The following is a 12,749-nucleotide window of genomic DNA, read 5'->3' as shown; positions in this document are numbered from 1 at the left end:
TATAGAAAAAACATGGATCTGAGCTGATGTTTAAAGTTTAATTTTATTCTCATCTGGCTGGAGATCAGGCTGTTCCCTGGCCTCCCAAGCACACAGGGGTCTGCCTGTGACACAGCTGTATGGCTGCCAGCTCTTAAAAATAAAAGGGAGTTGGGGAAACAGCTGCTGACATCTGGAGAGAGAGAAAACTTGTGCTAGTAAAACTGGATTTGTGTAATTTAGTCATTAGAACCTGCTTTTTTATATTAACATAGGGCAGATTGTTTTATGAGCCTGCATTTAGTCCTGTTCTTGCTGGGAGGCCTGTGAGGATACTCTTGGAGGAGCTTTTTGTGTTGGCTGCTCCCCTGGAATGAGGGGACATCATGCTGGAGCTGATCTGGTTTTTCTTGCTGCAGTGCAGCTGGGCAGCAGCAAATGAACCTTGGTTTATGCTGGTCACTGAGGGAGTTCCCAGGGTTTGACACTGAATTGTGGCTCATTTTTATTCTGGAAGAGGGCTCTGGAGACACAGAATCGTTGGGCTCAGTTGTGGAAGAGACCATGCACTGTAATTATCTGGTCCTCCCTTTTCCATGCTTTCATCTTTCCAAGTTTGATGGCATAGGACATAGTTTTTCTGCCACCCAAAGGAGGTGGCACACTCTGGATTTGCTGTAATTGCATTTTTAGCTTCAACGGTTTGAGCTGCTGTTTTGGTAGGAAAGATTTTTACCCTGTGGAACATTTGTACAGAGCTGTGTGATTCAGATCTTTTTATTTGACAGAGTCACAGGGTGGGTCAGGTTGGAAGGGACCACAGTTGGTAATCTAAGTCCAACCTTCCTGCTCAGGAAGGGTCATCCCAGGGCACATGGCCTAGTATTGTGTCCAGAAGGTTCTGGAATATCCCCACACCTTCTCTGGGCAGCCTGTTCAGGCCTTGGTCACTGTACAGGGAAGTTCTTCCTCATTTTTAGCTGGAACTTCCTGCCTGTGGCCTCTTGTCTCATTGCTGAGCTCACAGAGTAGAGCCTTGTCCACCTTCTGACATCTCCTGCAGACACACTTTACTACATCACTATCCTCAAAGCAGGGTAAAGAGCACACCCAAGTTTTGGTTGTGAGGAAGGAGTGCTTGTGCTGTGTTTATGTTCTGGGATTTGTGCTCTCCAGGCTCCCAGCTGTGTCTTTCCTGGCATCTCCCCAAAGTGCACAGCAGCTGGTGCTTGGCAATTACCTCAGGTCCCCCTGCTAAAGCACCACAAATGCAAACAGGGAGATTGCCAGTGCTACAAGCAGGAAAGGAGAAGAATCCAGCTGCTTGTACACAGGAAAGCAGTTGTTCAGCCAGGAAAAAAGGAGACTCAGAGGTGACCTTATCATTCTCTACAGCTCCCTGAAAGGTGCCTGTGCTCAGCTGGGGTTGGGCTCTTTCTCCAGGCACCTCTGACAGAACCAGAGCACACAGCCTCAAGCTGCAGCAAGGGAAATACAGGTTGGATATCAGGAAAAAGTTTTTTACAGAAAGAGTGATAAAGTTCTGGAATGGCTGCCCAGGGAGATGCTGGAGTCCCCATCCCTGGGTGTGTTTAACAAAGCTTGGATGTGGCACTGGGTGCCAGGGTTGGGTTGAGGTGTTGGGGCTGGGTTGGACTCCATGATCTTTAAGGTCTCTTCCAACCCGGTCATTCTGTGAATTCTGTGAAACAATTCCACAGCAAAGCACCTAGAGATGAGCTGTGGGTTTTGTACTGCTTGGCTGTTCCATTCTGCAAGGCTTGTGTGAGTCGGCTGCCCTGCCACTCCTCACTTGGTGCAACTCCTGTGTTCCAGGTATTTCCAGTGCCCACCCAAGTTTGGCCTCTTTGCTCCCATCCACAAGGTGATCAGGATTGGGTTCCCATCAACCAGCCCTGCCAAGGCAAAGAAGAGCAAGAGGATGGCCATGGGGGTGTCAGCCCTGACCCACAGCCCCAGCAGCTCCTCCATCAGCTCCGTCAGCTCCGTGGCCTCCTCGGTCGGGGGCAGGCCCAGCCGCAGTGGGCTGGTGAGTACCTGCTGGGGGTCTCTGCTCCTCACTCTGCCTCTGTGACCCAGCTTCACAACACAGGAGGGTTGGGGCTTTCCTTCTTTCTTCTTAGTTCAGCTGCTCCTTCACCATTCATGGGGTGAGGGGAATGGAGGGTGGGGCTGTCACCCACCTCACAGTTGTCAAAACCCAGGACATTACTCTGACTCGAGACCCTGGCAGGGGGGCTCAGAGACCCTGGCACAGAGTCAAAAACACCTGTGCCTTTGATTTTAGCCCATGGAAAAAACAATTAACAACTTTGTGGGAAGATTTACAAGCCACAAGGGTTTGAGGAGAATGTTAGTGAATTTATCACAGGGTGAAAATGTAGAATTTTGGGGTTTTTAGAATGGGGGTTCAGGAGGCAAGATGGAGGAATCTGGGCGTGTCCTGTCTTTCTCCTTCTTTTTCTTGTCCTCCATTTTCTGCTGTGATGGTGGCACTTTTGGATTGGTTTAGAGTAGAGACAAACTGTCTAACATCGGTGATAGGTATTGGAAAATTATTGTAAATAAAGTACAGGTAGTTTTTAGTATAAAAAGATAACACCACCCCAAGGGTGTCAGTGTGCCTCAACCTGACCTGCTGGACAGATCTCAGGAGGTCAGAGAAAGAATGTTATAGATAAGAGAAAATAAACAACCTTGAGAACCAGAACAGAAGAATCCTAACTCCTTCTCTGGCTGCCAGACTGGAAAATGAGACTTTTTAACACCTCTGGGTTGTCCTGACCACAGAGACTCTGAGACACAGTCTCCCTCCTAGTAAGGGACACCAAGCAGCTGAGACCACTGAAGAGCCTGGAGTGCAATTTGTGGTGGGATGAATCTCAGTTCTGCTGTCAAGAGCAGGTTTATAAGGGATCCCTGCAGAAAAAGGACACTCTTTCCAGTCTCACATGGTCATGCCACTCCACTGAGCAGCTGTGCAAAGCTCCTGCTGTGACTGTCTCACTGTGGAGGTGGCAATGTCCTGGGTCACATGCCTGGGTTTTGGCAGGTGCTCAAGCAGGCAGAAAGCAGAGCAGGCAGTGATCCTATTAAAAATTCTGGCTCTGCTGTGGTGCTGCTGCAGAACACCCACATTCCTCTTGGCTGGGACAAGGGTGCAGTGTCATTCCTGGGAGTGGATCCAATAACCCCACACTGGTCTCCACTTGAGATCAGCCTACCCAGCTGAGCTCATCTTTGGGATTTCATCAGTGCAGGCCATCACTAAAATGTACCTAAGAAGGCAGATGATAGAATGCATGATAATTTTCCCTGACCCAGTTCCCACCCCATGTTGTGTCCTTTGGGAGATGCTGTGTTCACTGCAGTGCAGAAGAGAAATTGAGCTTGTGAGCATTGTCCAGATGTTTCTCAGACTTCACGTCCCCTGTAGGGCCCAGAGCTGGAGCAGCAGCTCTCCTCAGCTGAACAAATGATAATTAGGTGAGCAAATCCCAGGTTTAACAGGGGACTTCAGCTGTTCTGGGCTGGAAAGGACACAGCTTTACCCTGTCACTGACATATTTTATGAAAATCCTTTCACTCAGATTTTTCTCCTGAGAAGCTGAGAAGCCTCAGAAAAGAAATGTAAACAATAATTATCTGATTGCTTGGAATGTGGTCTGGAGATGGTTTATCAATAGGTGCATCTTTGATTGGTCTCATGTGGATTATTTTTAATTAATGGCCAATGACAGCCACTGTGTCGGACTCTCTGAGTCTGTAATGAGATTTTATTATTCATTCTTTTCTAGCTTTCTGATGTCTCCTTTCTCTTTCTTTAGTATAGTTTTAATATATCATTTTCTTTTAATATAATATAGATCATAAAATAATAAACCATGAAACATGGAGTCAACATTCTCATCTCCTCCCTCGTCCTGGGGACCCACAAACACCTCCACATTACCCCATCTCTTTTTACCTCTTTCCCAGCTGACAGAGACCTCGTCTCGCTATGCCAGGAAGATCTCTGGCACCACAGCCCTGCAGGAGGCCCTGAAGGAGAAGCAGCAGCACATTGAGCAGCTGCTGGCAGAGAGGGATCTGGAGAGGGCAGAGGTGGCCAAGGCCACCAGCCACATCTGTGAGGTGGAGAAGGAGATTGCCATCATGAAGGCCCAGCACGAGCAGGTAGGAGGTGACAGCTGTTAAATATCTGAATATTTGATATCCCCTGGATGTGTCAGATCTTAATGTTACTGATTCATTTAAAAAATACAGATATTGATTTAGTACTGATATCCAACTGTGACGGACAAAACCTCTTTAACCGTTTAAAGTTAGAAAGTGTGTGTTCATTGTGGGATAACTCCCAAATACACACTGCCATTTACAGGTGATTACAGAGTCTTTTTATCTATACAAGTATTGAATACCCAAAATACAACTACATATTCATCACTTTGGTACATCCCATTCCCTGCCCCATATGGTAATTAGTTCAAAGGCCATTAAGCATGACTAGTTTGTTCCTTGAAATGGGTTGGTGGTCCCTTTCATGGGAAAGGGTCCCAAAATGAAGAAGTAAAGGAAATCTTCCTCATTCTGACCTTTTTACCTTCTCAATGCAAATATGACAAATGACCCCTTGGTAGAACTCCTATTCCCATCCTCAACTGGTTTCAGAGCACAGGAGGCCTACAATTGTCTTATGTTCCTAAAAGCTATTTATAAGTTTCTATATTCTTCATTATAAACCCAGCTAACCAAACATTATGTTGACAAGCAATCAGTTATTAGTTAACTACTAACTCTTAACTTCATCAAGGCTTACCCATTTACTTTAATTAACTCCTGTAAAGCTTATCTCTAACTAAAATCTTAGCTCCTCTAAAATCTCTAAATTCCTTAAAGTTTGTGTCTCATTACCACTGTGTGTGAAACTGGGGCTCTGAATTTCTGCCTCTGTTGTGGTGAGTTAAGCTGAGGTGTGTTATAGTTGCCTCTTTGAGCCAGGTCTTATAAGCTCTCAGAGGTCTGTAACACACCAAGATAGCTTAGCTACCCTTAGAAGCATAAAAATCAGCAAGATGGCTTTTGTTGCAGTGTTAGAAACAAAAAAGTTTAATAAAAGACAAAATGACAAACAGACAAACAAAAACCAACCAAACAAACAAAAAAAAAACCCGAGCCAAGTGCTAAAGATTCTTGCTCCTGATAAAACACGTCCCAAAAGCAATTAGTTTCTTTGTTAAATTATTTTTCTAATAAATTGCCCAAGCTGGACTTTTCAGCTTCTGTCCAATTAGCTGTCCTTAAGTTTGAAGTCCCCTAGGCCTATAAAGTGACTTTTTCACTTAATCAAAGCCAGAAACTTCTGAGCTTCTTTCCTTTTTGAAAGGACAAAAAGTAATTTTGTCACTGCATCAACAAAACCCACATTCCTATAGAGGCTCTTTCTCCTCCCTCCCAGTGTCACATGTGCTGTCCCTGCCCTGAGCCAGGAGCAGGGAAAGGGCTGTGCCAGATCAGAGGCAGCAGGCAGTTTCTGTCTGCTGGATCAATAAATTCCAATGCTGAAATGCAAATTTGTTCCCCTCAGCCACTGAATCTGGCTGTGGCTGGGACTGCATTGCAGTGATTTTATGGTGCTGAGGGCATCAGCCCAGCTCATATGCCACTGCTTTCCCACCAGAGAGGATGCTTTTATAACATTACTAAAGGCAGGAAATCTGGAAGGAAAACAGGCTGATCATATTAGGTTGGTGTTTGTTTGTTGCACAAGCATTTGTACAGAGGATATTTTATATATTAAAATGCTTAAAGTGAGTTGTGTCTGTGCTATTTGTCAGTATGTGGTTCTTCATTGTCTGCTGCTGTCCGAAATTCTTTACTCATGCTTTTAAAGCCAAGTGAGCTACCTGGGAGCAGGGATGGCACTGTATTTTTGTGTGGTGGGTCACACCTGCCTGTCAGATATGCAGGAGAAATTGGGAAATCAGCTGCAAGCTGACATTCTTCTTGTGTATTGTGTTTTCCAGTAATTATCAGTAACAAATGAATTAACAGAAGTCTGAAATACCTCTTTTGCTTCGTGACTAGGCTGAGTTGCACTGGCAACCTCTGACCAGATTTTCAGAACTTTTCAGGCTTCGAGTTCTTAACTCTAATCAGAGCTGGAGTCTCCAAAAGGGTCAGGTCAGAGAGGCACTGAAGGATGGATCCTTTCCAGCTGCTGGAGACGGAGCTGTTTTTGTTGTCTTGATCCCTACATCCTGAGCTCTTTGGAAAATGTGCTGTTAGCACAGCATCCTCTGAAACAGATCATCAAAACTTTCTGTTCCCTCGTTCTGAACAGCCTTGAACTACTTCAGGCGTGGCTAATTTTTGTGTCTTGGGCTCGTTTTTTGCTCCAGTATGTCACAGAGGCAGAAGGAAACCTGCAGCGAGCACGAGCCTTGGTGGATGGGATGCAGAAAGAGAAGATTGAGCTGCTGAACCAGCTGGAGGAGGAGAAGAGGTAAAGCAGGAGTGGAGGGGTGTGAGGGAGGTGAAGTCATGTGTGGACAGTGCTTTGGATGGTTTTGCCTTATGTATACACATACATTTGTGAAATAAAAATTGGGTCATAAACAGGCACGTGCACCTTGGGCCATCACAGACCCTCCTGTACAACCTGGATTTGCTGAGGTCCCCTTCCTCTCTTCCATTTATGATGGACTGATCTTGAGGATGTTCTTTGTGAGGAAGGGAAGCCAAACTGAGTGCAGCCTCACTGCAGTGTGATTCACATGCCAGAGGCCCCCATCCATGCAAATCTCCTGGTGCACACATTTCCTCTCTGGATCAGAGTGATCTGCATGTCATTCTTGGAGTCCAGGTACTCCGTGTGTATAATTAAACTCTTCAGTGGGAATAGGAAAACATTGATGTGTATTAAATAACTGAAAACAGTGTCGATTTCAATTATTGATGCTCCTCCTGAGGATGAAATGTTCTTTCATGCATGTCTCCCCATAGTCCTGGTAGGCAGCTGACTTTCCCAGCTCTAGGAGGCCCTTTAACCCCAGACAGCTGAGTTTTCATCTAAATATCAACAGATGCCTCCCTCCTCTAATTAGAGGAGGTTTAGACAAGGAAGCTTGTTTATGAAGAGAGTTATGTACACTCCCAGCTATTTTTATCTGTAACAGACTCATAGTCCTTACATCTGGATGCAAACTAAACATCCTCAGCCTTTTTCTTTATAATCAGTAAAGAGAAAAAGAGGGATGAATCCAGCAGAAAATGGAATTATTTTCTACTGTTGCTGGCTTCTGCCTTCCAAAAGAGAAGAGTTTCCTTGGCATGTCTGTGTTAATGTGTGTGGTTTTATTGCATTTATGCATGACTGGCCTGTAAACTCTGTGGGGAAGGCTCTTCTGTCTGCCAGGGTAACTCACAGTTCCCCACCCTCTGCCAAGGAGGCAGAGGATCCCATTCCATTCCCTTGGGATATTTTGTATGGATTTGGCACAGGAATTGCCCGGTGCTTGCATAACAAGGTTTAAATAATCCGAAACCTTGCTTTGCTTGTTTTTAGGCTCCTGTGTCAGAGAACAGTAATTGTGTGTCTGAGGGGATGCACTTTACAAAAAGGCCACCTTTGTGTGTGGAAAGCTGCTTGTAGCTGTCCTGCTCTATGGGACTTGCTGCTCAGTTTCTGCTGAGCTTTTGTATTCAAAGGTGATCTGAATCCCTTTCAGACTTTGATTCTGCAGGCCATGATGTGATTTTTTTTAAATATTGGGTGGGTGGTTTTAATTTAATTTTATTTATTTTATAATAAAATAAATAGGGAAGGGTGGTTGGTGCATGCATCTTCCCCTTTGAGAGCAGTGAATTGTCCCTTTGTAAGCTCCAAGTGTTTCAGCCTGGCTGTGTAATTATGGCAGTGGGACCAGGGTTGGTCCCACTGCCCATAATTTTATCCACCCAATTCAATTTATAAATGTATATATAATACATTTATAAATTTAATTGGCTGGATAAAAACGTATCAGTAATTTTTTGGGCAGCTTTTCCATTTGTTGGGAATGGCCTCTCCATTGATGGTTGCAGTGATCCACAGAAGTTGGTTAACAGTGATGTGGATTGGCTGCTGAGACAGAGGTGCTGAGCTGAGAGTTCTGATTGCTCTATTGTCCCTTCTGATTGCTCTGTTGTCCCTTCTGATTGCTCTGTGTGTCCCTGTCCTTCTGATTGCTCTGTGTGTCCCTTTCCTTCCCCAGGAAAGTGGAGGACTTGCAGTTCCGTGTGGAGGAAGAATCCATTACAAAAGGGGATCTGGAGGTAATTCCTTATGATCTTGCCAAAATGTGGGATCCAGAGTTGCAAAAATTACTCTGGATGTGGTAGAAATTACTCACTTGAGTAATTTCTGCCACCTTTTGGTCCCCTCTAACAATACTTTCCTGATGTGCTGTGTGGTTTACTGCTGTGAGCTGTGAGGGTTGTTCTTTGGTGTGGTGCCCAATGGCTGCTCACACCTGGGGCTGCCTGGAGTTCATCTGTCACTCTGAGTCGCCAAACCATGTGAAAATCTGTGTCTGAATGTGTTGAACTTACATTTTTCCACCCTAGAAATGAATTGACAGTTCAGTTCCTGTCCCTGAGGTGTCCTGCTCTCAGCAGCTCATGGGCACATGGAGTCTCCTGAATGGATGCTGTTTAATTCCAGACAAAATGCTGTTTATGCTGAGGTATCCTCATGTGGAATTCACTGCCTGGAGTGTGGGTTTGGCACTAGGTTTTGATAATATTTGGGTTTTTGAATCCACATCTTTTTCTCCGCCCCCCCCCTTCAGGGGTTAAATAAGGCACATAAAATACAGAGCCATCTGAATATGAATGGCATTTATGTCACCATCTGTGAATACATGTACAGTGATATTTTGCAAGCATAAAACATGGATTTTTTAAAAAACTTCTGTTTCTATAATTTGTACAAAACTTGCAAGCCTTGCTTTATTGTACAGAAGGGCAGAAAATCCTTAAACCCTGCCCCTGGGAAGGGCTGTTGTTTGGAGATGCTGTTGCAGTGAACATTGTGCAGGCTGGAAGGGATGCTGGGATGAAGTGATGTTGGCCCTTGAGTGGGAGGCTTTTCCATGGGGAAAAGGGAACAGAAAATCTTTCTGTGGAAGCAAGGCTCTGCTCTCCAAATGTAAATCAAGGGAGTTTTTTGTCTGTTTAGCTTTAGGAGTGCCAGGTTAGTAACAGCCAGAAATGTCAAGGGCCCTGCTCCTGTGCTTCACTGTCACTCACACCAACAAAAGCCCAGGAAAATGGGAAAACTGGGAAATGGACATATTGCTGTGGCTGTGATCCTGTTGGCACAAACCTCTCTTCTTCATCCAGAAGCTGAAGTAGATGTTTGACAGGGTGTAAATCAGCAGTGCACTGCTAGCAGACCTTTGTGGGAGCACAGCAAGTGCAATTTCTGCCTGTTGTGTGGAGCAAAATCAGATTTCAGTTCATCCCTGAGCTGACAGCTTTCCCACAGTGCCCTAGGGAAGGGTGGTTGGTGCAGGCATCATTCCCTTTGGGAGCAGTGAATTGTCCCTTTGTAAGCTCCAAGTGTTTCAGCCTGGCTGTGTAATTATGGCAGTGGGACCAGGCTTGGTATATTTGGATTTTTATTTTTTTTTTTAAGCCACCATGATGATAAGCTGCTATGGGTAAGGGCTCCCATTCTCAGTTTGGGACTCAGTCTTGAATTTAATTTTCCTTTGGGCTGGGAAGGAATTGTTTTGCAATGGGGATATGGCCAAGCTTTCAGCAGGACATTATGGTCCTGTCCTCACTTCCATGCTGGTCTGTACAAAAGGACAGATAATTTAGGAATGCTTGATTTCCCCTGACCCAGGGAACTGGCATGCTCTCCATGAGCCAAGCATCAGTCCCAGCACAGGCTTGGCTGGGGCCACATTTCACATCTTGTCTGCCTGATTTGCAGACTGAATGATTGACCCACCAGAGTTAATTCTCACCTTCCTGCTTTTTTTGTGGAGACAGTTAAGCTTTCCAGAAGCAAGTAATTAACTTGAGAGAAAAAATGTGAAGGTAAAGAGAGATCAAGGTTTTGGACCTCTGATAGAGCAGCTGTGGATTCAGCCCTGAAATGTAGTTATGATTTCAACCCAGTTTTGATCCTGCTTGGCAGCTGATGCTGTAGTGATTTGGGAGATGAAAAACAAATGCAGGAAAAGCTTTCAAGAGCTTTGAAAGTTAAAAAGCTAATGTAGGAAAAGCTTTCAGGAAAGACTTTTTGTGGTGGAAAACCATAGTTTACAGGAAGTATTATCCTCATCAAGGAACTCTCTCAGGCTCATCTCCTGCATCCTGCAGCATGCCTTGAGTGCCAGTGGGAAGTCAGTTTATAGTTTGTGAACAGTAATTTGAGGCTAATAGCTACAAATAAATCTGAAATTCATATCTGGGCTTCCTCAAAGTGCAGGGAAACTTTGGATGTGAGGTTGTGACTCATACTGGCTAGTACTAGCAAACAAATTTACATAAAATAACACAGGATTGAATGTAAACCTAAGATTTAAGGACTGTAAAACAGTTAATCTAATTTTTTCTATGGTTTTTTGTTTGGTTTTTTCCCCTCTATTATCAGCTGTTATTTCAGAGTTGGAAAATAACAGGATTAATAGATACTGAGCAAGAATATCGGGTGGGACTGAGAGCTTGACTGGGCACTTGTGTTAACCTGGAGAGAATCTCTGTGAGAAGTCCAGAGATAAGTTTTGTAATAGGTCAGCAAATATCTGATGTGCTGTTATATAATTCAGAGTTTTGATAATATTTGGGTTTTTGAATCCACATCTTTTTCTCCCCTCCTTCAGGGGTTAAATAAGGCATATAAAATACAGAGCCATCTGAATATAAATGGCAGTTATGTCACCATCTATGAATACACATGTACAATGGTATTTTGCAAGCCTAAAACATGGATTTTTTAAAAAACTTCTGTTTCTAGAATTTGTACAAAACTTGCAAGGCTTGACTTATTGCAGGGAAGGGCAGAAAATCCTTAAAACTGGCTCCAGTAGAAAGAGGGAGGAAGCAAATAATCATATGGAAATTGAAGGGCAAAAAATGGGGATAAAAATGGTTCTGAGCAGGTTTGTTTGCTTTTTGCTAGATTAATTTTTTAACTTGATAGGTTAATTAAGTTTAGTTCTAAGGAAAATGTGGGTTTTGTCAGCTAAAAAAAAAGTGAAGGCCAGAGTGTGCATGCACCTTCCTGTGTCTCCTCTCTTTCATTTATAGGGAATTTTACATGATTTTACAGTGGTGATTGTGGATTGCTGAGCTTTGCTACCAAGTGCAGCTTTATGGTATTTCAGCTTTAAAGTGAAGGGCACTGAAGCAATGCCCAGAGCCAGTGCTCCTGGATTTGGGTAGATAACATGAGCTTTTTGTGCTTAGATGAATCATTTGTCCAAAAAAAAAAAAAACCAAAAACAAAAACAAAAAAACCCAAAAAAACACCAGCAACTCTGAAAACAAATCACCAACCAACCAACCAAAAAAGTTCTGTTTTCTTGTGCCAAAATTAGTAGAGTCGTACCGTACAGAAGTCACTTTGAAATTCATGTCTGGCCTGCTCAAACTGAAAGCACTGATTTACAGAACAGGGTGGGATCCCAATTCCCTGATCTCTCCAGTGCAATGTGTTTTTTGTTTAACAACATGCCATGTACAGTATGACCTGGGGTTTTTTTCCCATTTAGTGTAGGATTCACAGAATCTCCAGAGGAAAAAGAGGATGGGAGCTTCCAGCTCTTTTCAGTCTGCCTTGTGACTCTTCTTGAGGAAAGATGTGGAGAATCATTGCAACATCCTTGCATTATCTGTTTGTACAAGGGCCTTGTACTGGTGGGGGAGCTTTGCTTTTTAGGAAGTGTCTCCAGTTGATGCAGGAAGACACTGGAGCAGAAGGATGTTTTCCCATCACAGTTTCACTTTTCTTGTGAAGAGCCACTACCAGTACCATGTAAAATCCCACAGGGACCGTTTCCTGTTGGGTTGGATTTTTCCTCCCTGTCTGGGTGTTTATTCTCTTCCTGTTGTGAACAGCCTTTCCTTGTCTTGTTCTCTGGAGATGATGTTGCAGCCTTCTCTGTCCCCCTCTCTCTCTCTCTCTCCCTTCCCTGCTCCCCTCTCCACTGTTCTTTTCTCTCTCTGTGTGAGCAGACTCAGACGCAGTTGGAGCATGCCCGAATTCGGGAGCTCGAGCAGAGCCTGCTGTTTGAGAAGGCACAGGCTGAAAAACTCCTCAGAGAATTAGAGGACACCAGGGTAATGCACCCTCACCTGCCCTGCCTGCAGACAGCGCTTGCACTGCCCTGGTGCTCATCATGCCTTGCTTTGGGTTTCTTTCTTTTGGTTTTTGTGGGGTTGATTGATTTTGGCTTGAACTTAAGCTTCCTTGATTTTGTTTGGTTTTTTGTTTGCTCTCTTTCCCAGAAATAGTAGTATGATATGATTTCTAGCTTTGCTTCTCTTGTGGGGAGCTTGTTTCTCAGATTGAGCTTGCTTCTCTGCCCCACGCCACCATCTGACACATGAGCTCCTACAATTCATTTTTCAATTAACATATCCCAATAATATCCTGCACAATTCATTCTGCCTTGAGCTCCCCCCAGGCTGTAAGAGGAAATAACATTGCAATCAACATTCCAGTCTCCCCTGCCCGTTGTGGGAGCTGCCAT

At 44.3% G+C, this 12,749-nt stretch overlaps 1 protein-coding gene across 5 annotated transcripts in view; it reads left to right on the top strand.

Moving 5' to 3' along the window:
- The window catches only part of CLIP2 (CAP-Gly domain containing linker protein 2), a 94,979-nt gene that overhangs the window by 64,573 nt on the left and 17,657 nt on the right, over positions 1–12,749 (top strand). For 4 of the 5 annotated variants that reach the window (XR_010030252.1, XM_063174017.1, XM_063174016.1 and 1 more), the window contains 5 exons: positions 1,816–2,029; positions 3,979–4,176; positions 6,402–6,505; positions 8,256–8,316; positions 12,232–12,336. Coding sequence is in view for 4 of the 5 variants with exons in the window: in XM_063174017.1 (XP_063030087.1) it covers positions 1,816–2,029; positions 3,979–4,176; positions 6,402–6,505; positions 8,256–8,316; positions 12,232–12,336 (682 nt within the window). In the remaining variant the exon portion in view is untranslated. The remainder of the gene's footprint in view (positions 1–1,815; positions 2,030–3,978; positions 4,177–6,401; positions 6,506–8,255; positions 8,317–12,231; positions 12,337–12,749) is intronic. The other variant, XM_063174019.1, reaches the window with a different exon arrangement.

Source organism: Melospiza melodia, chromosome 21 (assembly GCF_035770615.1).
Source record: "Melospiza melodia melodia isolate bMelMel2 chromosome 21, bMelMel2.pri, whole genome shotgun sequence".
Taxonomy (NCBI): domain Eukaryota; kingdom Metazoa; phylum Chordata; class Aves; order Passeriformes; family Passerellidae; genus Melospiza; species Melospiza melodia.
This window is presented reverse-complemented; position numbering and strand designations above follow the sequence as displayed.